Source organism: Fistularia commersonii, chromosome 9 (genome assembly GCF_037954325.1).
Source record: "Fistularia commersonii isolate RoL2024-O1a breed Wild chromosome 9, RoL_Fcom_v1.0, whole genome shotgun sequence".
Lineage (NCBI taxonomy): Eukaryota > Metazoa > Chordata > Actinopteri > Syngnathiformes > Fistulariidae > Fistularia > Fistularia commersonii.
Window position 1 is genome coordinate 15,682,347 of NC_141292.1, and position 27,953 is coordinate 15,710,299.

Below are 27,953 nucleotides of genomic sequence, written 5' to 3' on the forward strand. Positions count from 1 at the left end.
TTTTGTTTCCAGTGAGACTGGTAAATAAATCAGGCGAGTGAGTCGTCGGAGAAATTTTTAACGATCAATTATCTGATGAAATGTTTAATTTTCATCAATGAGCATTTTTATTATTTTCTAATGCAGCTTGTTATTTATTTTGAATTTTTTCATTTTTTTCACTTGGATTTTTTAATGTCTACTTAAGGAGCAGTTGACTTATGACATACATGGATATAAACGAACATTCTTTGCGTGTATAAAAGAATGTTTGATACATACAAACATAAAAATATTTCTATGTCCTTTGTTATTTTCAGATTGTTCTCTGCAAAATTGAAATATTTAGCTAATAATTAATAGTTAGTTGATGGGGGGGCCTTGGCGCCCTTGGGCCTCAGATGTTGTTGATCCGCCATTGTGAAAAAAAGAAAAAAAATCTGAAAAAATTTTATTCTCATCAATGAGCATTTTGATTATTTTTTTAATGCCGCTTATTATTTATTTCGGATTTTTTCACTTTTTTCATTCAAATGTTGTCGATCCTCCACTGTGAAAAAAAATCTGATAAAAATTTAATTCTCATCAATTAGCATTTTGATTGTTTTCTATTTCCGCTTGCTAATTATATTGAATTTTTTCTCTTTTCTCATATTTTTGGGCGGGGGCCCCTTGGCGCCCTCGGGCCTTAAATGTTGTTAATCCGCCACTGGAAAAACAAACAAAAAATTAAAAATAAACCAAAAAAATAAACAAAAAAAAAATCTGATAAAAATTTGATTATCATCAATGAGCATTTCGATTATTTTTTTAATGCCGCTCATTATTTGTTTTGGATTTTGTTCCCTTTTTTCATTCGTGATTAAAAAATAAAAGAAGCGGGATCGAAAACAGACAAATGTGTATGTATGTGTGTGTGCGTCTGCGTGTGTGTGTGTCTGTGTGTGTGTGTGTGCTGGACACACCGGCGCACGGAGTGTGTCCGTGTGTTTGCGTTGTTTACATACCTGCCGATGCCCGGTAGTGTGTGCGTGCGCGTCCGTGCGTGCGCCGCAGGTATGCGTGCACACGCGTGCGTGTTCGCCTACCCGTCCACTTCCGGTCGCCGATGGGCGTGCGCGTGTATCCCCGCACCCACGTGTCGTGCGCGTACGTGCGCATCCGCTCGCCTACCTGTGCGCTTCCGGCGTGCGCGCGCGGGCGTGCGGATGGAGGGGGCGGAGCCTGTCGGACGGGAGTCATGACGTCACCCGCGGGTCGCCGCGCAGTGAAACAAACATGGCGGCGGAGCGGAGCGGCCAGCGGGGCACCGCGCTCACCGTCGTCCTCTTCCTGTGGAGCGCCGCGGGCGGACGCTCCGGAGCGGCGGCGGCGGCGGCGGCGGCGGCGGCGGCGGCGGCGACGGAGACGCCCGGCGGCGGCGGCGGCGGCGGCGGCGGCGGCGGCGGCGGGCAGGTGCTCGGTATGCGGCTGGAGCGGAGCGACAAGCCGGCGAGCACCACCGAGGACGGCGTGCTGCAGGTGACGGAGGAGAGCACCGTGCAGCTCCGGGTGTACGGGCTGCGGCTGCACGCCGGAGCCTGGACGCAGATCCGCTTCACGGAGCTCGGCGACGGGGAAGCGGAGGCGCCGGAGCCGGGGGAGCCTCCGGAGCCGGCGGAGCCTCCGGGGGTCGGAGGGACGCCGGGGGCTCCGGAGGACGCGGGTCCCCTCGCTTGCGCGCACTTCACCAAGGACATCAGCGTGGGCGCGCACATGAACGTGAGCGGCCCGGGCACGTCCGGCGTGCTGACCGTGCGCGTCAAGCCGCTGCGCAAAAGCGAGGCGCGCAAAGCGTACGCGCTGTGCGCCCTGCGCGCCGGCGGCCGCTGGACGCGCCTCTCCGGCGGCGACGGGCGGCTGCTGGTGGTGGAGGAGCGGCGGCCGCTGCTGCCGCTGTGGCTGCGGGCGGCGCTGAGCGGCGGCCTGCTCGTCCTGTCCGGGATGTTCAGCGGGCTCAACCTGGGCCTGATGGCGCTGGATCCCATGGAGCTCCGCATCGTGCAGAGCTGCGGCACCGACACGGAGAAGCGCTACGCCCGGCGCATCGAGCCCATCCGCCGGAAGGGCAACTACCTGCTGTGCTCGCTCCTGCTGGGCAACGTCCTGGTGAACACCACGCTCACCATCCTGCTGGACGACCTGACGGGCTCGGGCGCCGGCGCCGTGGCCGCCTCCACCGTGGGCATCGTCATCTTCGGCGAGATCGCGCCCCAGGCCTTGTGCTCTCGCCACGGCCTGGCCGTGGGCGCCAACACCATCGGCGTGACCAAGCTCTTCATGCTCCTCACCTTCCCGCTGTCCTTCCCCGTCAGCAAGCTGCTGGACGTGCTCCTCGGCCAGGAGATCGGCACCGTGTACAACCGCGAGAAGCTCCTGGAGATGCTGCGCGTCACCGAGCCCTACAACGACCTGGTGAAGGAGGAGCTCAACATGATCCGCGGCGCGCTGGAGCTGCGCACCAAGACGGTGGAGGACGTGATGACGCCGCTGGGACACTGCTTCATGATCCGCGCCGACGCCGTGCTGGACTTCAACACCATGACGGAGATCATGGAGAGCGGGTACACGCGCATCCCCGTCTACCGCGGCGAGCGGAGGAACATCGTGGACCTGCTGTACGTCAAAGACCTGGCCTTCGTCGACCCCGACGACTGCACCACCCTGAGGACCGTCACCAAGTTCTACAACCACCCCGTGCACTTTGTCTTCCACGACACCAGGCTGGACACCATGCTGGAGGAGTTCAAGAAGGGTGCGCACGGCGCCGCACGCACGCGCGCACACACACAACCACACACACACACACACACACACACGCACACACGCACACACACAACCACACACACACACACACACACACTTAACAGATGTATATACACACACACACACACTTAACAGATATGTACAACAACACACACACACTTAACAGATGTATATACACACACTTAACAGAAACAGATAGAAACACTTGACACATATACACACTTAACTAATATGTACACACACAAACACACTTAACAGATATACACACACATACACACAACCACACACACACACACTTAACAGATATACACATGCACACACTTAACACATACGCACACACACACACACACACACACACACACTTAACAGATGTATATACACACACTTAACAGATATGTACAACAACACACACACACTTAACAGATGTATACACACACGTGACAGATGTATATACACAAGATGTATACACACACACACACACACACTTAACAGATGTATATACACACACTTAACAGAAACAGATAGAAACACTTGACACATATACACACTTAACTAATATGTACACACACAAACACACTTAACAGATATACACACACATACACACAACAAATACACGCAACCACACACACACACACTTAACAGATATACACATGCACACACTTAACACATACGCACACACACACACACACACTTAACAGATATACACACACTCACACAACAGATACACACATCGACACACACACACTTAACAGATATACACACACACACACACAACTTAACAGAAACATACACACACATGCACACACATAAAAACACACACGCACACACACTTAACAGATATACACACAACCACACACAAACACACATACAGACACAACACATACACACAACCACACGCACACACTCACTTAACAGATATACACACGCACGTACACACTTAACACACTTAACACACACACACACTTAACAGATATATACACACACACACACACACTTAACAGATATATAAACAGGCACACACACACACACACTTAAAACACATATACACACACACACTTAACAGATATACACACACACACACACAGACACACACACTTAACACACACATTCACACACTTAACACATACACACACTTGACACACATACACATACACGCACACATATTTGACACACACAAACACACACACACACACACACACACACACTTAACACACACACACACACTTGACACACACTGAATACACACTTACACACACTAAATTCACACTTAACAGACACACACACACACTTAATACACACTTGACACACTTACACACTTGAACCACTTACACACACACAAACTCGACACACACACATACACACAAACATGACACACAACTTACACACACACACACAAACATGACACACAACTTACACACACACACACACGCACACACAAACATGACACACACACACAGAACGGCCCCCTCTAATCTTGAATGTTTTTATTTATATATAGATAAGAATATAATAGAAAAATACAATCATAAAATTAGATCATCAAAAAAACAAAACAAAACTATTTTAGAGGAAATTTAAATCAGAATTTGCGTGAAAAAAAAAAAAATCATATTATATGACCATAATTGACATTAAAATAACTTTAAACTGTAAAATAGCTTTCATCAAAAATAATTTCAATTAGTATTTATTTTAACATTTATTTCCATGTAGCAGTGCGTTGCCAAGCACGAATCACTCAAAAAATAAGAATAAAAAAAATAAATATATTATAAATATATGTAATTAATTTAAAAAAAAGCTAATTTATTTTCCCGCCTTGGAAATTGGCGAACGCTAATGGGGTCAAAGGTCAAAGATGAATTATTAATCATTTATTTGAGAAACGCATGCAGGAGCTTCAGAGAAGCTGCATCGGATGAACGTGTGAATGTTTGCTTTAAATATGAACGTGGATTCATGTTTTTATATGAATGTGTGAATATTTTTTTATATAAAGGTGTGAATGAGAGGGTGAATGTTATTTATATGAATGTGTGAATGTTTTTATATGAATGTGTGAATATTTTTTATATGAATGTGATTTTTTTATAAGGGCTTCTGAATGAGAGGATGAATGTTTTTATGTAGATTTGTGAATGTTTTTTATATGAATGTGTGAATATTTTTTATATGAACGTGCGAATGAGATGGTGATGTTTTTTTAATGAATTTGTGAATATTTTTTATATTAATTTGATTTTTTTATATGGGCTTCTGAATGAGAGGATGATTGTTTTTTTACATGAATGTGTGAATATTTTTATATGAATGTGTGAATATTTTTTATATAAAGGTGGGAATGAGAGGGTGAATGTTTTTTTACATGAATGTGTGAATATTTTATATGACTGTGTGATTTTTTATATGAATGTGTGAATATTTTTTATATGAATGTGTGAATGAGATGGTGATGTTTTTTTAATGAACGTGTGAATATTTTTTATATGTGATTTTTTTATATGGGCTTCTGAATCAGAAGGTGAATGTTTTTACATGAATGTGTGAATTTTTTTTATATGAACGTGTGAATTAGAGGGTGAATGTTTTTTATATGAAGGTATAAATGAGAGGGTGAATGGTTGACTTTTTATGAATGTGTGAATGTTTTGTGTCTATATGACGCGTGAATGACAGGGTGAATTGATGACCTTTTGACCAATCAGGCTCCAGCAGTTTAGATCATAAATGATCGAATGAATTCGTGAACGAATGAATTCAAGACGCAGTGAATCATCAGATTTTGTTTTTTTTTTTTTGTTCAATCACATCTCGAGTAGCTCCTTCCTGTCAACGCCGAGTAACATAAGGACCTGCATCCGCCCCAAAAACCATCAACAGAGCGGGATCGATCATCTTTATTGATCAGTGGAACAACCCGGCCTACATCTGACACCAGCAGGCACACACACACACACACACACACACACACACACACACACACACACACACACACACACACACACACACACTCTGCCCCTTAGAAGTTGTGAAAACAAAGCGCTGGTTGACTCAGCAGAGCTATAAGTTAGCGCCGGGGGAGTTAGCCGCCAATTAGCAACAGCAAGCTAAATTAGCGAGTCATAAGAGGGAAAATTTGCAAAAAAATGTTTTTTTTTAGCAAATTTATTGTTGATTTTTATGAAATCAACCGTAATCCTAATTTTTATTATTACAGCACGTGAATAATAATAATAAGAGTAGCAATAACAGAAAGCAAACATTGCAAGAAACATACCAAAACATTTATTTTCTGCAATATTGAAAACATTTAAGAATCATTTTTTTAATCCTAATCGAATTGAAATTTTGTGTGTGTTACAAAATAATACGACTTTTATTTTAAAAAAAAAGCAAAAAAAAAAAGCCAATATTTAAATGTAAAATTAGCCGAATCCATCGATCAGCGCAAAAATCAAAAATCCGCATTTCCTTTTCGCTGGAAACAGGAAGTTCCTCCATTTTGAAGGAAACCCTCCGCCCGCCGTGATTGGCCGTGTCGGCGCTCAAATCCCTCGGCTGACTTTTACGGGATTTAACCGCTGATCGTCTCCGACGGACTAATCACTGAAATCTGCCGCCGCCTGCGACGGGATGAACCCGCAGGTTCGGGCGCTCGGGATTAGCGCGGGAAATCTCAGCGCCGGGATTTAGACGTCCCGTTGCGTCGCATCTGACCCGGGGGTCAAAGGTCAACGTGGGAACGATAACAAAGGGTTGAAAACTAAATCGTAGGTCGTCGTTTTCTACTTTCTACTCGCGATAAAGCGCTTAATAACAAAAATGAGATCAACTCCGTCAGGAAAATCTCCAGTTGGATGTCGTTTTTTAGCATTTTTATTTTTATTTTTGTTCAGTCGTCGTAAAAATAAGCCACCAATGTCATGAAAGTTTGTTTATTTGCAGATGACACCCTCCCCTTTATTGATGTTTATCTACTTTTATAACAAACTGTAGCAAAAACAAATCTGCCCACAATTTAGCCCACAAAAAATCTGGAAATTAGCTGGAAAATAGTGAATAAACAAAATTCAACGACAGAAAAACGTGTTAAATATAATGGTAATTATGAAATTATGAAAATGTGACCTTTGCATGTTATCTACTTAATATTTACAATTATTTCAACTTCACAGCAAGCTACACTGAGCGCTACTTTTAATGAACATACCTTTATACTTACCTTAACACTTCCATTTGAACCTGCCCGTTTGGTAAATAGTTAACTTTACACTTTGTGCCGTATGCACGTTTTAAACGTCATTTTATTCAGTTTGTATACTTTCCCTCGCACTAAACTGCGGTTTTACCTTTTTACTTTTAATACTTACCTCTGCACTTCATACTTGTGTTTTTATTTACCCTTTACACTCAGCTAGGTACTTACCTTACCTATACTTACTTAGCGTCAATGCAGTTAGCTTAGCGGTTAGCATGCGTTTTTGCCTGGTTGTGGGCGTGTCCTTTGGGAGTGATTCCTCAGTGGTGGCGGTGCAGCGGCGCGTTACCGTGACGACTACTCCCGTCGGTGTCCTCGATGTAGCGTTAGCTTAGCATCGATGACTTCCGTAAGTCACCCGGAAAAGTGGAAGAGGAAGCTAGCACTGTGCCTCCCCTTGTTTTAGCCACGGATGCTAATGTCAAATAATACCGGAAAGAGAAGACCCGTGAAGTAGTAGTAGTAGTAGTAGTGTTAGCTTAGCATTCAAGCTGTCAAGTGGCTTGTCTTCTTACCTGGCGAAGTCTTGAGACTCGCGGCGGGGAAGCCGAGTCCCCGTCACGCCGGGCTCGTTTTAGCAACGGCCAACCGTGAGGCGCCGACGAAACCGAGTGGCTTCCGAACCTCGTAGCCCGTCTTGTCGTCACGGTAGCGGGCGCTACGCTAGCCGGACAAGCTCGGCGGCGTGCCCGGGGGGATAATGCAGATGGAGTCCGACGTGCAGCGGCTCGGCGAAGGCGGTCCGGACCCTGTGCAGGAGCGTCATGGAGTCGGAGACGGCGTAGAAGGACAGTAGCCCCGCCGCGTGGTCCAGGTACACGCCGACCCGGGACGACCAGCGGCCCGGGACGAAAGTGGACACCTGGTCGTGGACGAAGAAGTAGCCCTGGCCGTTCCAGTACAGAGCCCAGGATTTGTCGTTCAGGCCGAACTCGCTCTCGCTGCCGACCCGGCTGATGCTCCCGTAGGCCACGGCGACGTCCACCCCCGGGCCGGTCCACTCCACCTCCCAGTAGCGGCGTCCCGTTAGCGCCTCGCGGCTCAGCACCTGCCAGTAGTACATGAAGCGGTCCGGGTGGCTCGGGTAGCGCTGGTCCTCCCGCGCCACCGTCGCCTTCCGGTTGCCGTCGGACAGGAAGAGCCAGCGGTTGGCGGTGGCGGCGTCCAGCGTCAGGTCGCAGCGGTAGCTCAGGAAGTCGCTCCTGGTTGTCGGTTCCGGTCGCATCCCGGAGAGGATCTGCCGGACCTGATCCCGGGTGTCCGCTAAGGTTTCCGTCACGTTTTGGAAGTAGCTTAGCCGGCGGGTCTGAGCGGCGGGCGGCGCCGCGAGGAGGCGACCCCTCAGCCGGTCCAGCTCCGGGTCCGGCATCTCCTGAAGCGTCTGGACGAACCCGAGTTGTGTTTCCACCTTCTGCCTCCTGGAACGACAACAAGAAGCTAACAATGTAGCCGCTGCGCTAAAACGTAGCAACACTCGCGTGAATGATGTATGATTACCGGGCGGCGAGGACCTGCAACCCCTTCAGCTCCTCCGTCTGGCGCTCCAGCTCCTCCTGGAGGTCTCCGACCCGATTCACCTCCACTTCCTGCTGCGACGCCACCAGGCGCCGCAGGTGGCGCCGCCCCGCCTCCACCAGGCCCGCCAGACCGCCGAAGATGCGCTCGCTGTCGGCGGCGGCTCGGTCGGAGTCGGCGTCGATGTCCCTAAGCTCCGCCTCCAGGAGCTTCACGTCCTCCTCCCGCTCGGCGATCCTCCGCTGAAGGTCGCGCCGGCTAAGCTCCGCCTCTTCCCGCGCTGCGCCGCCGTTCTCCTCCATGTTTTCGGCGGTGGCGCGTGAACGGGGGAGCCGCGCTTCTCGCTAATGTTCGCCTCTTGCATTTACAACCTGTCAATCAGAGTGTGACATCACCGCAGGGTGTGTGTGTGTGTGTGTTGGTGTGTGTGAAGATGTCACACAGTCCGCTGTGGTGTCACGTTGTAATCGATGCGTATCCGTCCGTTGTCGTGTGTTTATTAGAGAAAAAAAAAACGAGGCGAGAGCCGTGATTGACAGCTGACCCGTCCAGGTTAAGCCCCGCCCCCTTCCAGCAGTGCTGTTTTTACTTGGATCAATTGCTGAAATCAATTTATTTTTATTTGAAACAAACAATCATAAGAAATAATGAATTCATAAAAAAAGTCAATAATGATATATTAATAATACATTTTTTATACATTTTTTATAATACATTACAATACATTTATAATACATTTAATAAATTTATAATACATTTTTTAAAATGACAATTATTTGACAAATAATTAAAATATAAAAAAATTGTCTATATATTTATATATTGTATTTAGTAGTTTATATTTAGTATATTTAGTATTTGCATTCGTGTCAGTATGTGTGCATTGATCCATTCTGTGTAATATATGACTTCCACCAGTCGTTCCCCCTGCTCCGTGTGTGTGTGTGTGTGTGTGTGTGTGTGTGTGTGTGTGTGTGTGACTGCACTCAAAGCCATTAAATTAAACAGAAACACACATCACATGAATGCCAGACGTGGGCCGGTGTGGACATGGAATCAGTTCTTTTAAAGAAACAAAAAAAAAATCCCATAATTTCTAACATTTGAATTGAATTTGATTTAATTTTACTGCATTATAATATATTGATATATGTATATATATATTTTTTTTATTAGTATCAATAATAATTGATTTTTTTGTCCCCCGGAAGGAACCATCATGACAACACGGGGGGGGGGGGATGCTCTTAGCATTGAGCTAACATCACGTAGCCGCCGTTAGCGGTCACTGTTCGCTGCTAGCCTGACCGCCGCTTCCCCTTCCTGTCCTCCAAGGCTCTTAGCATTGAGCTAACATCACGTAGCCGCCGTTAGCGGTCACTGGTCGCTACTAGCCTGACCGCCGCTTCCCCTTCCTGTCCTCCAAGGCTCTTAGCATTGAGCTAACATCACGTAGCCGCCGTTAGCGGTCACTGGTCACTACTAGCCTGACCGCCGCTTCCCCTTCCTGTCCTCCAAGGCTCTTAGCATTGAGCTAACATCACGTAGCCGCCGTTAGCGGTCACTGTTCGCTACTAGCCTGACCGCCGCTTCCCCTTCCTGTCCTCCAAGGCTCTTAGCGGCGCGGCGGCTATTTAAAGTCGGCGGCGTTCTTCCAGCGCTCGGCTTAAACCCGCCGTCACAGTCGTCGGAAATAGAAAGCAAAGCGTTTGTTTGCCGCCCGTTTGGAGTCCTGGGTGAGGACGAGGTGGCTCCGCCCCCAGCCCTGCTCAAGCTCCGCCCCCAGCCCTGCTCAAGCTCCGCCCCCAGCCCTCCCCAAGCCCCGCCCCCAGCCAAAGCCCCGCCCCCGGCACCACCACACTCTTTGTTTTGCCACCACGGAGACATCGATTGTGTTGATTTAGGGCGGTCGTCCACTTCCTGTGGTCCACTTCCTGTCGTGCACTTCCTGTGGTCAACTTCCTGTTTCCCGTTTCCCGCCCCGGCAGGTAAATCCCACCTGGCCATCGTGCAGAAGGTGAACAACGAGGGCGAGGGAGACCCGTTCTACGAGGTGCTGGGACTCGTCACCCTGGAGGACGTCATCGAGGAGATCATCAAGTCTGAGATCCTGGACGAGTCCGACCTCTACAGTGAGCAGCGGCTGGAACACACACACACACACACACACACACACACACACACACACACACAGGAACATAAGCATGATTCAAACACCTACCAAGAGGAACACACACACACATGCACACACACAGATGAACATTAGAACACACACACATAAAAACATAAGGACACACACACACACACAGAAACACACTTGTACGAACAGAAGAACACACTCGCACACAAAAGAATAGACACAGTAGGACACACACACATATTCACAGAGAGACAAACATGATACACACACCACACACACCCCTTGAACTCCTCCACCCTGGAAGTGACTAGTCGAAGAAACACACACACACACACACACACACACACACACACACAGGAACAAGGAAAGCACACATGAAAAGGAAAGACACAAACACACAGACACACCGATTCAGCCAGAGAAGAAATCATAACAGATACACACACACACACACTCACACACACACACACATACACACACACACACACTCAGAGGAACACACACACTTAAACATGAAAAACGCACACACACAGGATTACACACAGTCAGAGGAAGAAATCAAAAGAGATACACACACATACACACACGCACAGAGGAACAAGGAACACACACATGAAAAGGAAAGACACAAACACTCACACACACACACACATGAACACACACATACACACACACTCAGGAACATAAGTTTGATTCAAACACCTATCAAGAGGAAAACACATACACACACACACACACAGATGAACATTAGAACACACACATATAAAAACATAAGGACACACACACACACACACACAGAAACACACTTGTACGAACAGAAGAACACACACACACACAAAAGAAGAGACACAGTAGGACACACACACATATTCACAGAGAAACCAACATGACACACACACCACACACACACACAGAGTCAACAAGTATTGGAATCAATGATGACATCAAGCTGATGTGTGTGTGTGTGTGTGTGTGTGTGTGTGTGTGTGTGTGTGTGCAGCGGACAACAGGAACAGGAAGAAGGTGGACCCCCACAAGAGCAAGCGTGACTTCTCTGCCTTCAAGCACGACGGCGAGAGCAAGGTGAAGATTTCTCCTCAGCTCATGCTGGCGGCCCATCGCTTCCTCGCCACCGGTGAGCGCTGATGTCATCGCACGCCGCTTTTATCGCCCAATCAGACGGGGGGGAATTTTACAAGTGTCGTGCTGATTTTTTTTTTTTTTTTCTATTTTATTCTAGGTGTTTTTTTTGCCATATTTCTAGAGAATTAATTACTTTTTTGATTCATGTAATTAAATGAACTAATTTAACCTATTAATTAATTTTAATGAATTAAATTTTAATGAACTAATTAATTTTTAGAGTTTTTATGTATTTTAATGCATATGTTTTTTGACTATTTTTCCAGACATCAAGATGAGCTCCCTGTCATAAAAATAATAATAATGGTGATTGTTATTATATACCATATATAATATATATATTATTATTTATTTAATAGTAATTATTATTAAATGAATAATCACTATAAAAATAATAATTATTATTAGTAGTATTGCATAATTAGGATTATCATTATTATAACAGCACTAATATTCATTATATTCTATTTTTGTTGTATTCTAATTAATCCATTTCATTTCATCTGTTTTATTTTGATTATATTTAGTCGCATTTCTGTCCTTAAATAATTGTACAATAATAGTCATAATAACATCGATGATACATTAATACATCATATAAAAAATTGTTGTTATTATTAGTATTATATAAAAAGTATTATAACAACAGCAATGATAATAAACATCATCATTATTATGTCTATTATTATTATTATTATTATTAATCATGTGTTTGGGTGACATTTTCCTGTTTAGCTATACATTAAATAATATAAACATATAAACACACATGCATATATTTATACATGTGTCAAATATATATGTGTATATATATATATATATATATATATATATATATATATATATATATATATATATATGAGATTTAATGAATAAAAAAATGAAAGCCTTTAAAATGCAGGAACAAAGATGAGTCTAAATGGAATAGAAGGTGATGTCAGATGGTGTGTGTGTGTGTGTGTGTGTGTGTGTGTGTGTGTGTGTGTGTGTGTGTGTGTGTGTGTGTGTGTGTGTGTGTGTGTGTGTGTGTGTGTGTGTGTGTGTGTGTGTCAGAGGTGAGCCTCTTCAGTCCCTTCCAGATCACGGAGAAGGTCCTGCTGAGGATCCTCAAGCATCCAGATGTTGTTCAGGAGCTGAAGTTCAACGAGAACGACAAGCGTTCGGTGCAGCACTTCCTGTATCAGAGGGGGAAACCTGTGGACCACTTCATCCTCATCCTGCAGGTACACACACACACACACACACACACACACACACACACTCAGAAGAAGAAATCATAACAGATACACACACACACACACACACACACACACACACACACTCAGAAGAAGAAATCATAGCAGATACACACACACACACACACACACACACACACACACACACACACACACACACAGGAACATAAGTATGATTCAAACACCTACCAAGAGGAACACACACACACACACACACACACACACATACGCACACGCACAGAGAAACAAACATGATAAACACACACAGACACACACACAAACACACACCTTGAACTCCTCCACCCTGGAAGTGAGTGGTTGAAGAAACACACACACACACACACACACACACACACATAATTAATAAAAGGAGATACACACTAAAATGGATGCATGTAAATAATGCAGACAGTCGTCATGATAACAGAAATATCATTTATATGGATGCACTTTTTATGCTCATTTGTTCTTTAATGTTAATATTATTCAATCATTATTTGTTGATATTCATTTTACTGGATTGCTTTCTTTGTAAATTGATTATTTATGATTGCTTTTATTATGATTATAGTAGCATTAGTGGTGGTATTTTATGTGTTTGTACCTGAAGGCGCCTCAGGTGATCATATATATATATCATATATATTTATATATATATATATATATATATATATATATATATTGATAGCCTTAACTTTGACACTTTATATTTTATTCATATTTCTTATTCTCCCTCCTTCCTGCTATTATTGTTATGTTTTACTTGAAACTCTGGCACAACAATTTCCTCCGGGATAAATAAAGTTGTTCTTATTCTTATTCTTATGTACATAATATAGATTATATAATGATATATAAATGAGAAGAGGTCAACATAGTTTATGTAAAATTATAATTATGTAAATAATAATGGAAGCTGCCACCTCTTTTATTTACTATCCATATTTAAAATAGAATTTTTATGACTTTTATTATATTTATTATTATTTTATTTTAATGTTTTTTTCATAGTGTTTATAACAAACATCGCCTTTTTCCTTTTTCTCGTGTATTGGGAATTTTCCGGCACTTTTGTTTGGCAATTATCTCAGTTTTCAGTCCTTTAAAAAACGAATTCTTCCAGAAATGTGTTTTCATGCGTTCTGCACGATTGACATCAATTTTTAATTAAAAAATAACCATTTTTAGACCAGACATTGCATAAAATAATTCATGATAAATCACTTACCAAATCTAAAACAAAGGAATTCTCTAATTAAATTTTTTTAATTTAATTTTATTTTATTTTATTTTATTTTATTTTATTTTATTTTATTTTATTTTATTTTATTTTATTTTATTTATTTTATTTTATCTTATTTTATTTTGTTTTATTTTTTTTATTTTATTTTATTTTATTCTATTTTATTTATTTTATTTTATTTTATTTTATTCTATTTTATTTATTTTATTTTATTTTATTTTATTCTATTTTATTTATTTTATTTTATTTTATTTTATTTTTATTTTTTTTATTTATTTTATTTATTTTATTTTGTTTTATTTTATTTTATTTTATTTTATTTTATTTTATTTTATTTCATTTCATTTTATTTTATTTATTTCGTGATGCTGCAGCGGCCGTCCTGGCACAGATGGCAGCCTGAAGTAAACAGACTCTGAGGCTGAATGCAGTATTTATAAGCCGTTAAAGTGAATTTAGATATAAACAGTAATAGTTGAACATAGTGTATGTAAAATTATAATTATGTAAATAATAGAGGAAGCAGCCAGCTCTTTTATTTACTTTCCATATTAAAAATCTAATTTATTTATGACTTTTATTATATTAATCATTATTTTATTTTCATGTTTGTTTTTTTTTTGTATCGTTTATTCGTCTGTTGGGAATTTTCCCGGCACTTTTGTTTGTTTGTTTATTCCACTTTATTCCCCCTTTTAAAAACAGAGCGCGATGAGCCTGAGGGGTCAAACACAGGTCGCGACCTTTGCCCTCAGATCCGCTTATGTAACTTTGGCGGCGGCGCAGGATTGAAGGGTTAAGGAGGATCGAGCATATGGAGGGGAAGAAACCTTTCCTTTCCTTTCCTTTCCTTTCCTTTCCTTTCCTTTCCTTTCCTTTTGTTTCCTTTCCTTTCCTTTCCTTTCCTTTTTCTTCCAGAATCCCCAAAGTTTAGCTCAATCATGACGTGATGTGTTCAGGTGTCGGCTCAGATGTGGGAAAAATGGGAATTGGACACCAGTTTTTAACATCTTTCTTGATATTTTTGGTTAAAAACACACTGTGGGGGCGGAGCTTAAAACAGAGGATCTGATTGGTCGAACGTCGCTGTCCGTCAAAGCTTCCTCAATTCCCATTGGTCATTTTTACTCGTTTATTTATTTGTTTGACTTTTACCACTTGGTCACTTTTATTGTTTTGGTTTTTATTGCTAGTTTCAAATCCATGTTTTTAATTTTAAGATTAAAAGATTTTTAAGAATTTTACGATTTTTATTTTCTTCCGCTCAATGTTTCTCTTACTCTCATTGATTTCTTTATTTTTCAGATCATTTCAGTTATTTGTCACTATGTTTTGCCTTTATGTTTATATCGCTACGGTGTCTTTAAGAATAAGAACAACTTCAAGTAAAAACATAGCAATAATAAATAAAAGTAGGAAGGAGGGAGAATAAGAAATACTAATAAAATATAAAGTGTCAAAGTTAAGTAGTTAAGTAGTAGTTATTATTTCTAATTTTGTAGATTTTTTATGTCACCTTATTCACCCCTCGCGGGAAATTATTCAATACATTTATATTTCTACAAATTCCTTTGCATTTTTAAAATAAAATAAAAGATATTGGGTGGCGGGAGCTTCTCGCCGCCGCCGCCGGTCCAAACCTGACGCAGGCGACACCTGAGGTGTGGATAAAGTAACCTCTGATAATCCACTCGTAACCTGAGATCAATGCTCCCCTTCCAGCCCGAGTGTGTGTGTGTGTGTGTGTGTGTGTGTGTGTGTGTGGCCGCAGGGCATTTATCCTCCATCTTTCTCTATGAAGGCCAGTATTATAAATTCATTTTAAATCATTTTTAAATTCCACTTTCTTTCAAAGAACTTCATCTTGATTGAAAATTTTAAGATTTTTATTTTCTTCCGCTCAATGTTTCTCTCACTCTCATCCATTTCCTCTTTATTTTTCAGATGATTTCAGTTATTTGTCACTAATATTAGGTGCTTTACAGCAAAATGCATTTGTTGTCACTTCGGTAATTATCTCAGTTTTCAATCCTTCAAAAATTAATTCTTCCAGAAATGTGTTTTCATGCATTTCCTTCAAATTCTGTACAATTGATGTAAATTTGCATTAAAAAAAACATTTTTAGACCAGACATTGCATAAAATAATTCATTATAAATCAGTGACCAAATCTAAAAAAAGGGACTTCTCTAATTTTAATTTAATTTAATTTAATTTAATTTAATTTAATTTAATTTAATTTATTTCATTTAATTTAATTTAATTTAATTTTGTTTAATTTAATTTAATTTAATTTAATTTAATTTTTATTAGCTTTATTTTATTTTATTTTATTTTATTTTATTTTATTATTGCTATCTGCGACAGATAGCTGCCTGAGAATGTGTGTCTGAGGTAAACAGACACTGAGGCTGAATGCAGTATTTATAAGCCGTCAAAGTGTTTGTATTTCGTGCCACCGGAGACGACAAACACACACACACACACACACACATACACACACACATAGAAGTGTAACGTTCGCCCCACAAGAAATAAGTGTGTGTTTGTGTGTATCAGGGTCGGGTGGAGGTGGAAGCCGGGAACGAAAACATGAAGTTTGAAACCGGTCCCTTCTCCTACTATGGCGTCATGGCTCTGAGCGCGCCCACGCTGGGTGAGATTCACACACACACACACACACACACACACACACACACACACACACACACACACACACACACAAATTGCAATGTCATTATCCGCTGGCTGCTTCTTTTTCTCTAGTGTTTTCTCAGACGACGACCAACAAGGCTAATAAGAATAAATATAAGCTGAGTGCTAACGCTAAAATTGCTAGCATTTAAAGAAAAAATAGCTTTTACTGTGTCTTTATTGTTAAATTGCGAAGCGGACCGGTGCTAAAACGGCCTCACAGCTATACGCTAGTCTAGTTAGCTGCTTTTAAGCTCAGGTTTATGGTGTTTGTGTGCTCATGGAGCTAGCAACGACGCCTGTCTCCAGTTAGCCTTGGCTATATCGGCTTGAAATTGCAGACTTGCAATGTTAGCATCTTGCAACTAGCACTTGTCTTTAGTCGATGTTTGGTACATTTTAGCACTTAGCAACTGCAGTTACCTGAGAATCCTTTGGTCAGTTTGTGTGAGCTGTGTGTTAGCATGACACACAGCAGTTTGTTCAGGCATTAATTTAAACACCAGACTTCAGTAAGTGGTGAGTTTACGTTCGCATGTTATAACATGTTAGCATGTTACAGCAACAGCAGTTAGCTGAGTCTCAGGGCCTCTTATATAATATTTAATGATAACATAGATAACAATGATATAATGTAATACGTACTATAATATGAGCATGTTGCTGTGATTAGCAAAGATGGCTCTCGTAGGATCCCCTGTATCATGCTAGGTGTATGTTAGCATGCTACTCAAATTGCGTGAGACTCTTGACCTCAGTTAATATTATTATGCTATTGTGCTGAGCTATCTGACTTGAGTCAGTGTTCGTTGTATGTGTTAGCATTTTAATGCCATTAGCTGAGACTTTTGGCCCCTTTATTGTTTATTGTTAGCGTTCTGTGTTTACAACGATAGTTGCCTGTCTTTCATACGATGTTTAATTTGTCAAAGTGCAATTTTAGTTAGCCAAGGCTCTTGGCTTTAGTTAATGTTAGCATCCTACTGTAATTAGCAAAGATATCAGGCATATGGGCACGTGTTAGAATGCAGCCTATTTAACGTTACTATGCCACTGTAATTAGCTTAGAAGCTGGTTAGTGTTAGCTGTGTTACAGTGCTATTGCCATTAAACAAGATGCTGAACTCTTTGCTTCAGTTAACATTAGCATGCTACTGTAACAAGCTGAGACGCCTGCTTTGTTCGTGTTAGCTGTCCAGAGTCCTACAGTTAGCATTAGCATGCTACTGTAACAAGCCGAGATACCTGTTTTGTTAGCATTAGCCGTATCAGAGTTCTACAGGTAACATTAGCATGCCACTGTAACAAGTCGAGATGCCTTTTTGTTTGCGCTAGTCTTATCTAGAGTCCTACAGTTAGCATTAGCATGCTACTGCAACAAGCGGAGACACCTGTTGTTAGCGTTAGCCGTATCAGAGTCCTACAGTTAACATTAGCATGCTACTATAACAAGCCGAGACGCCTGTTTTGTTAGCATTAGCCTTGTTAGTTTTATTGCCGCTCGCCAAGACTTTCAGCCACAGCTATTGTTGTTCTCTTGCTAATTTTTAAATACTATCTGTCTAATTTTCAGCCGATGCTGTGCTAATTCTTTTTAAAGCCGCCTGGCGAACGTAAAGCGCTGACTTCCTGCTCAGGCCTGCGTCAGTCCGACCGACAGCCGAGAAGTTTGTTTGAGGTGGAACGTAAATAGGCTTAATCCAACTAAGGGAGCACTTAGAGCGCCTTCAAATAGAGTCCGGTCGGCTAATGCTAGGAAATGGAATTAAAAAGCTGAAAACAATTCTGAAAATATAAGGAACAGGGAAAACATTAGCATGATTTGACTCAGGTTACATGCAGATATTAGAATTCATGTCTTAAAATAAATACATAAAAATGGAAAAATGGAAAGAAATTAATGTCTTTTCGTAAATAAAGTTCCGACTCTATTTACATTTAATGTATAAGGTAAGAAATATGAAGTGATTAAGTAGTTATGAATAGAAATGTAAAAATGGCCCAAAATAATAAAAACAATTAGTCACAATTTAAATAGATTTGAATATTTCAGGAATTAGCTGGTAATAATTCCCCAAAAACATGTCATGTGAATTGTTGTGATACAATATGAATCATCACAATAAATAATGATGTTAAATAAAGACTTTTAATATGATAAAGAGTACTGTCAAAAGGATACATTTGAAATCTATGTAAGAATAATAAAGAAAAAAGTTTTTACGCTCTGAATAAACAAGTAATGAGAAATGTCACTACACACATATATTTATATTCATAAATATACATTATCAATTAACTTTCATACTAAAAATCAAATGGCACATTTCAGTTACACAATCATTGTTTACTTGGAGTAATTATGGAAAAGAGGCAATAAAGTGTGCAGGATTAGATTTGTAATATTCTAAAACAAAAATGTCAAACTTTGTTTTATTGTTTTGCTTATATTTGGCCGCTCCCTAAATAAAAATGAGGGTTAAAATACAGCAAAAGATAGAACTTCACCAGAATAAAGTCACAGTTAATTGAGAATAAAGTTTTATTTTTCTTGAAAAGGACTTTTTGGCTCAACCGTTGCGATGACGTCACGGCGCGGATGACGTAAAGAGTGACGTCATTCAGCTCACCGCTCCGCGCCGACGGACTCGATAGTTGCTCACTGCTGCCACCTGCTGGCCAAACATCGCAATTACAGCAACATGCCTGTCAGACTGGGAAAATCTTAAAAATGTAAAAATAATATTAATTTAAGGCTTAAAAAAATTTAAATGTCAAAAAATAGATATTATACTATATTTTATATTACATGTATAATATATATATTTATATACACATTTTTTTTAATAATATATATAAAGATATATATTTTAGTGTTAGATAGGTGGAATGAGGAAGTGCAGGAGTGTATACAGAGAAAGTGGTTAGCAAAGAAGAAGTGGGATACTGAGAGGACTGAAGAGAACAGACAGGAGTTCAGGGAGATACAATGTAAGGTAAAGATAGAGGTAGCAAAGGCAAACAAAGGGCGTACGATGACTTGTATGCTCGGTTGGATAGTAAGCAGGGAGAGAATGATCTACGCAAGTTGGCGAAAGAAAAAATGATGGAAAGGATGTACAACAGGTCCGGGTGATTCAGGACAGAGAGGGAAATGGATTGACTGATGCTAGAAGAGTGATGGGAAGATGGAAAGAGTACTTTGAAGAGCTGATGAATGTGGAAAATGAAAGAGAGGCAAGGGTAGAAGAGGGGATTATCGTAGACCACAAAGTAGCACAAATTAGTAAAAGTGAAGTGAGGAAGGCATTGAAGAGGATGAGGAGTGGAAAAGCAGTTGGTCCTGATGATATACCTGTGGAGGTGTGGAAGTGTCTGGGAGAGACAGCCGTAGATTTTCTGACTCGATTATTCAACAGGATCTTAGAGAGTGAGAAGATGCCTGAAGAATGGAGACAAGGTGTGATGGTGCCTATTTTGAAGAATAAAGGGGATGTGCAGAATTGTGGCAACTATAGAGGGATAAAGTTGATGAGCCATACAATGAAGTTATGGGAAAGAGTAGTGGAAACTAGACTGAGAGCAGAAGTCAGCATTTGTGAACAGCAGTATGGCTTCATACCTAGGAAGAGTACTACAGATGCAGTATTTGTGTTGAGAATGCTAATAGAAAAGTACAGAGAAGGCCAGAGGGAGCTGCATTGCGTTTTTGTAGACCTAGAAAAAGCATATGACAGGGTGCCAAGAGAGGAGCTCTGGTATTGTATGAGGAAGTCTGGAGTGGCAGAGAAGTATGTAAGATGGGTGCAGGACATGTATGCTCGCTGTTAAACAGTGGTGCGGTGTGCTGTAGGGGTTACAGAGAAGTTCAAGGCTGACAAATGAGGTCAGACAGGAACCTCCATGGACCATGATGTTTGCAGATGACATTGTGATCTGTAGTTAGAGAAGAAAACAGGTAGAGGAACATCTAGAGGTGGAGGTATGCTCTGGATAGGAGAGGAACCAAGCAAGATAGAATATATGTGTGTGAATGAGAGGGAGTCGGGTGGAACTCTGGAGTGGAGATCAAGAAGTTGGAAGATTTCAGATACTTTATGGAGGTAGTAAGAGAAGCGCAAGGTGCGTCAAAATGTAGTTTTCATTGTTTTTAAACCTGTATTAACAAGTATCTAATTTTAGCCCGTCAAGGTCATACTGTCAAATGTCAAATTTTCACACTGACTTTTTCTTTTTCTGTTTTTGTTAAAATCGATCGGTTGATGCTCCTTTAAACAAGAAGACGTTCAAAATTGAACCCGAGGAGGGAAAAAAAAATCTCCTTCTTCTTCTCTGTCCTGCTGACCTGTTTGCCTCTCACTCCTAAACACTCTGTCAACATCACGCCATCGTCATGGCGACGTTTTCTGCCGCTTCGTGTGTTTTTACGTATCATGTAAGTGTTTACCTGTTCGTCCCGACGTCTCCGGAACTTTCCTGCCGACGAGCGACGCCCGTCAAAAAAATAGTTCACGAGCAGCCGACTTTAAATGGAGATCTTTTTATTTTTTTTAAATTAAATAGCAAGTTTTAACATTCCTGTTATGCTTTCATTTCATCACATTTTACTGTTTTTCCATATTTTTATTTTGGAAACAATTTATACAAAACAATTTCTGAATGTTTTTTTTTTTCGTTTTTGTTTTTTTTTTTTGCAAAAATTTGAAAAATATCTCCTGAAATTTTGAAAAATGCCTTAAAGTTGGGGCAAAAAAAAAAAATATAATTGTAAATATTTACAAATGTTATTTTTAATATATACTATAATTTCCGGACTGTAAGCAGCTGCTTCTTTCCACACCCCAAAAATATTTATTACCTGTATTAACATTTATTAACATTTATTTACCAGTACGTATTTATGGATGTTACTGGTATGTATTTAATTAAAAGTTTAAAAAATGGTTGTGTGTAAATATCTCACGTTACAACATGAACACCTATATAAGAACACATAGATTTATTTTGTTATTTTTAACCGGTGCTGTTCATATTCTGGTGCGCTCAATAGTCCCTAAATTACAGTTTATAATTCTTTAAGTAAAAGTTAAAAAGGAAAATAATTGTTTAGATAAAATCTTGTGCTCAATAGTTTGTAAATTATAGTTTATAATTTTTTTTTAAAAATTCAAAAAGGAAAATAATTGTTTAAATTAAATCCTGCACTCAATCGTCCCTAAATTATAATTTAGAATTTTTTTAAAAAGTCAAAAAGGAAAATAATTGTTTAAATAAATTCTTATGCTTAATTGTCTGTAAAATACAGTTTATAATTTTTTGAAAAAGGCAAAAAGGAAAATAATTTTTTCAACAAAATCTTGCGCTCAATAGTTCCTAAATCATAGTTTATAATAATTTTAAAAAAAAGTCAAAAAGGAAAATAATTGTTTAAATTAAATCCTGCACTCAATCGTCCCTAAATTATAATTTAGAATTTTTTTAAAAAGTCAAAAAGGAAAATAATTGTTGAAATAAATTCTTGTGCTTAATTGTCTGTAAAATACAGTTTATAATTTTTTGAAAAAGGCAAAAAGGAAAATAATTGTTTAAATAAAATCTTGCCCTCAATAGTTTGTAAATTATAGTTTATAATTTTTAAAAAAAGTTAAAAAGGAAAATAATTTTTTCAACAAAATCTTGCGCTCAATAGTTCCTAAATCATAGTTTATAATAATTAAAAAAAAAGCCAAAAAGGAAAATAATTGTTTCAATAAATTCATTTTTTAGAGATATTTTTGAACAAATTAAAGCTGTTTATTTTTTTTCCGTCACGGAAAAAACCACATCAACTGCCGCGGTGCGACGACAAGCCGGCCTATCGATTATCTATCGATCATTGACCCGATTAGCCTTTTTTTTTTTTTTTTTCCTCCAAAGACTAGAAGCCGACTTCCTGTTCCTCATCAAAAAAAGTGTAAAATAAAATAAAGCGTCTCTTCTCTCCCCTCCTTCCTCCTCCTCCAGCCGTCACCCCCCCCCTCTCCCCGTCGGTGGCTTCCCCCCCGCCGAGACGCCTCTCGCTTAAGAGGTTCTCGCTGTTCTCTCGTTTCCCAGGTAACCGCTCGTAGGGGCCCCGGGGTCGGGGTGGGTTTCACTTTTGGGGTCCATCATCTTCAGAACCCCCTGGTCCAGCAGGTTTCGTGGAAAAGACGCCAACAGAACCCCTGATTTCAGGGGAAAACCAGCTGATAAATGTTTACTTCCTGTCTGGACGGACACTTCCTGTCTGGACGGACATGTTTGTAGTTTTTTCCGTTTTTTTTTTTTTTTTGCGGAAATGAGATGAGACGAGAACAACTTTATTTATTTCGAAGGAATATTTATTCTTTATTTATTCCGAAGGAAATTGTTTTGCCAGAGTTTCAAGTACAAAACATAACAGTAATAGATAATAGTAGAAAAGAGGAAGAATAAGAAATATAATGAAATATGAATTGTCTTAATTGTTAACTGGACACTTCCTGTCGCCATGTTTGTAGTTTTTTTCCTTTTTTTTTTTTTTTTTTTTTTTTTTTTTTGTGGAAATAATGAGATGAGACGAGAACAACTTTATTTATCCCGAAGGAAATTGTTGTGCCAGAGTTTCAAGTAAAAAACATAACAGTAATAGATAATAGTAGAAAAGAGGGAGAATAAGAAATACAATGAAATATGAATTGTCTTAACTGTTAACTGTAACTACAAAGATTGAAGATTCCCTGCGGCTGAGAAGAGGAATTAAAAAAAAAGTTAAGTTAATTAGATTTAATGAATTAGATCATAATGCTAGTTTTCTTTTTTTTTTTTTTATAAATTTCGTTATAAAAACGCATTCAGTTTGTTGGTATTCGCAATGAAAAAAGTAGAATTGAACGCCTTTTTTTGTCGAATCTTAGCTACTTATTTGTTTCTTTTTAGATTGAATTTTTTCCCGCTTTACCAATTCTAAATAAAAGACCAAAGACGCCAACAGAACCCTTGATTTCAGGGGAAAACCAGTGGATAAATGTTTACTTCCTGTCTGGACGGACACTTCCTGTCGCCATGTTTGTAGTTTTTTTCTTTTTTTCTTTTTTTTTTTTGGAAATAATGAGATGAGACGAGAACAACTTTATTTATTCCGAAGGAAATTGTTTTGCCAGAGTTTCAAGTAAAAAACATAACAGTAATAGATAATAGTAGAAAAGAGGGAGAATAAAAAATATAATGAAATATGAATCGTCTTAACTGTTAACTGTGACTACAAAGATTGAAGATTCCCTGCGGCTGAGAAGAGGAATAAAAAAAAAAGTTAAGTTAATTAGAATTTTTTTTTCTTAAATGAATTAGATCATAATGCTAGTTTTCATTTTTTTTTTTTTTTTTTTTTTTTTAATAATTTCGTAATAAAAACGCATTCAGTTTGTTCGTATTCGCAATGAAAAAAGTAGATTTGAACGCCTTTTTTTGTCGAATCTTAGCTACTTATTTGTCTGATTTTAGCTTGAATTTTTTGCCGCTTTACCAATTCTAGATAATCACAAGGCCTGTTTTTTCTGTCCTTGAGTGGAAATACAAATTATGCTTACAGACTTGCTGGCCGGGGGGATTTGAACACGACGTCCTTGTAGTTTCTAACCTTCCTCACGTTTCCGACCGCCGATCGGGTCGGAAGAGGCCCGATCTGACGCTTCGACATCTCAGGAAGTACGGTGGCGTTAAAAAGAATCCTTCAAATTGCTCGCTCGTGATTCGCTCTTCGACGGGCGAAGTTAGCTGTCGCTAATTCCGAATTGTTTGAATCTGGGAAGGCGCCAACGCGCACGACGTTTCGATTCTTAGCAGGCTAACTGTTAGCTTGGTGAGAAAATTTGTCAACTAGATGCCCCCCTATGCTAAGCTAATTGGCTAATCGGCTAGGCGCTAGCAGGCTATTGGAAAGCGAACGTATCTCCTGACATGTGGAACCGTTCCGCACCCTCCTCCATCGCACCTCTCTGACCTCTGACCCCGAGGCTCCGCCCCCCCGCCCACGACATCACCAAATCCCGGCCAATCAGAGCACGGCATCCTCTGAGCTCAGAGCGTCGGGCTGCCGGACGCTCATTCGATGCGCACGGGTCCGTGGCATGCTCCTCGAGTAACACACACTTTGTGTGTGTGTGTGTGTGTGTGTGTGTGTGTGTGTGTGTGTGTGTGTGTCATTTGTGTGTGTTGCAGTGTGATCACACCCATCGTAATCCAACACACTCATCTCGCTGTCGTGCCTTGTTTTTTCTGTGTTTTTGTTTGCTAACTCCCTTCCACTGTTATAATCATATTGATTACGATTATTGATTTATATGCCGACGATGCTTGATTATATATTCCTTTGACCCGTTAAGTACGCAAGTGAACTTCCAGTTAAAATGTATTATAATATTCTAAAAAGTCTGAAATATTGATTTATATGCAGATGATGCTTGATTATATATAAATAAAAAAAACAGAAAAAATATATAATCAACAATATAATACATGAAATATGAGCGAAACCTAAGAAATGCTTGATTATATATTTAAGTATCCCCAAATAATCTCAGCCCCTTAATTTGTTTGTAAACTTCCAGTTCAATTTTAATTATTAGAATCATAAAAGGATGTGAATATTTATTTATATGCAAATAAGATAAGATAAGATAGACATTATTGTTACATTATTGCATTAAAAATAGTGCAAATACAATAGATGTAATAGAAAAACAATATAAACAGCAGAAAAAAAATTTAAATATGAGAGAAACAAAAGAAATACTTAATTGTATATTTCTATCTCCCCAAATAATCTCAGACCCTTCAAATGCTTTATTATTTAATTCAAATGTTAGGAATATTGATGTATATGCAGACGATGTTTGATTCTATATAAAAAAAAATCATAAAATAAGTAGAAAAAAAATATAAACAGCAGAAAAAAAATGTAAATATGAGAGAAATGAAAGAAATGCTTACTTGTATATTTCTATTTCCCCAAATAATCTCAGAGCCTTCATATGCTTTATTATTTAATTCAAATGTTAGGAATATCAATTTATATGCAGATGATGTTTGATTATATATAAATAAAAAAACAGAAAAAAATAAAATCAACAATATAATATATAAAATATGAGCGAAACCTAAGAAATGCTTGATTATATATTTAAATATCCCCAAATAATCTCAGCCCCTTAATTTGTTTTTAAACTTCCAGTTCAATTTTAATTATTAGAATCATAAAAGGATGTGAATATTTATTTATATGCAAATAAGATAAGATAAGATAGACATTATTGTTACATTATTGCATTAAAAATAGTGCAAATACAATAGATGTAATAGAAAAACAATATAAACAGCAGAAAAAGAAAATATAAAAGATGAGAGAGAAACAAAAGAAATGCTTGGTTTTATATTTCTGTATAGACAAATGATCTCAAACCCTTTGTATGCATGTAAACTTAATTATTTAGGAGGGATTAGGATGATTGATTATATATAAAATAGAAAAAAATAAAATAATGAGTAGAAAAAATATTACCAGCAGAAAAAGAACTAAATCTAAAACATGAGAGAAACAAAAGAAATGCTTAATTGTATATTTCTACCTCCCCAAATAATCTCAGACCCTTCAAATGCTTTATTATTTAATTCAAATGCTTGGAATATTGATTTATATGCAGACGATGCTTGATTCTATATAGAAAAAAAATCATAAAATAAGTAGAAAAAAAAATATAAACAGCAGAAAAAAAATGTAGATATGAGAGAAATAAAAAAAATGCTTGATTATATATTTAAATAACCTCAGCTGCTTTGTTTGTTTGTAAACCTCCAGTTAAAATTTATCATCCTAATCATAACAGGTTACAAATATTGAACTGAAACTTCCGGTTTTAGCGAGCTATTTGTATTTCTTGTCTCCCCCCCAAAAAAAGGTGAGTTTCATAATAAAATAAAAAGAGCCGAATGAAAAATAATTTTGCATCGTTTAATATCCAAGATATTTCCAGGTTTTACGCCAGAATTTTGACAAAAAAAAGATTTCTCTTATCTAATTTTTATTTTCGCTCATCACCCAGAGTTCCGTTCTCCATCCCACGGCGGGAACCTGAACCGTTCGGCGTCGCTGAGCTGCACTGAGCGCGCTCCAGAAGGCGGCTCCGTTGCCGGGAGCAACAGCCAGATCCCCGGGACCCCCTTCCAGTACGTTCCGGACTTCTGCGTCCGGGCCCTTACCGACCTGCAGTTCGTCAAGGTAGCGACCGGCGGACGTCTCAATGCTAATTATCTTACGTACTCTTGTAAAACATACATTTATACATCAGCTTTACACCGCAGAGCCTCGGTTTCAGTCGTTCTTTGACTCGTTGAAATCACTGTGACGAATCCATTCGTTCTCCAGCACCAAAAACATCTTTTAAAACTTTTTATTTGTGGCAAAAATACAGAAAGGAATGAAAGATAACCTTAATTAGCACTGTTTCTGGTGTTCTATCTCTTCTTAACAGCAAAAGTAAAGCCCTCGCTAACGCTATCTGCTAACGCTATCACTAACAAGCTGACTTTCATTCTTGTAAGCTAGTGATAACTCAGCTTTGTTAGCATAGCCCCCCCCTTTAGCCACATTAGCATCTTTAGCTTGTTTTCAGGATGGTACAGATAGTTACTTAGCCGCGTTGTCGTGTTTAGCGAGATGTGACACCAACACCGCTCTCACGTTTAGCTACGATTAATTATTAACCTCTTCTTATCACCGCTATCACTAGCCATAATCAGGACTAGCTCGCTGAAGAAAAAGTGCAAAAAAGCGTTTTAACAGAACACAACACGGATTAGCACACAGGACCGTCGCTACGCTACAACGTGGAAAAAGTATTTGTTTGTTTGTTTATTCCTGGACAGAGGCTTGATTTAAAAACTGGA

The 27,953-nt window shown here is 39.5% G+C and overlaps 2 protein-coding genes across 3 annotated transcripts in view; one reads left to right on the forward strand and one right to left on the reverse strand.

The window, feature by feature from the left end:
* Nucleotides 1–1,257: 1,257 nt before the first annotated feature.
* The window catches only part of cnnm4a (cyclin and CBS domain divalent metal cation transport mediator 4a), a 33,114-nt gene continuing 6,418 nt past the window's right edge, over nt 1,258–27,953 (forward strand). The window contains exons 1-7 of one of the 2 annotated variants that reach the window (XM_086152696.1): nt 1,258–2,773; nt 10,546–10,689; nt 11,698–11,832; nt 12,894–13,063; nt 16,878–16,974; nt 23,016–23,105; nt 27,110–27,285. In XM_086152696.1, the coding sequence (XP_086008822.1) occupies nt 1,258–2,773; nt 10,546–10,689; nt 11,698–11,832; nt 12,894–13,063; nt 16,878–16,974; nt 23,016–23,105; nt 27,110–27,285 (2,328 nt within the window). The remainder of the gene's footprint in view (nt 2,774–10,545; nt 10,690–11,697; nt 11,833–12,893; nt 13,064–16,877; nt 16,975–23,015; nt 23,106–27,109; nt 27,286–27,953) is intronic. The other variant, XM_086152697.1, reaches the window with a different exon arrangement.
* On the reverse strand, nt 7,701–8,859 carry LOC147231347 (tripartite motif-containing protein 16-like). The gene is made up of 2 exons (XM_086152984.1): nt 8,540–8,859; nt 7,701–8,460 (listed from the first exon to the last, which is right to left on the reverse strand). The coding sequence occupies exons 1-2, from the start codon at nt 8,857–8,859 to the stop codon at nt 7,701–7,703; spliced, it is 1,080 nt and encodes a 359-aa protein (XP_086009110.1).

Excerpts from the sequence above, each read along its gene's own strand:
- LOC147231347 (XM_086152984.1), bottom strand. The coding sequence starts at position 8,859 with ATGGAGGAGAACGGCGGCGCAGCGCGGGAAGAGGCGGAGCTTAGCCGG. Across the intron at positions 8,461-8,539 it reads TTGCAGGTCCTCGCCGCCCG|GAGGCAGAAGGTGGAAACAC; the intron begins GTAATCATACAT and ends TTGTCGTTCCAG.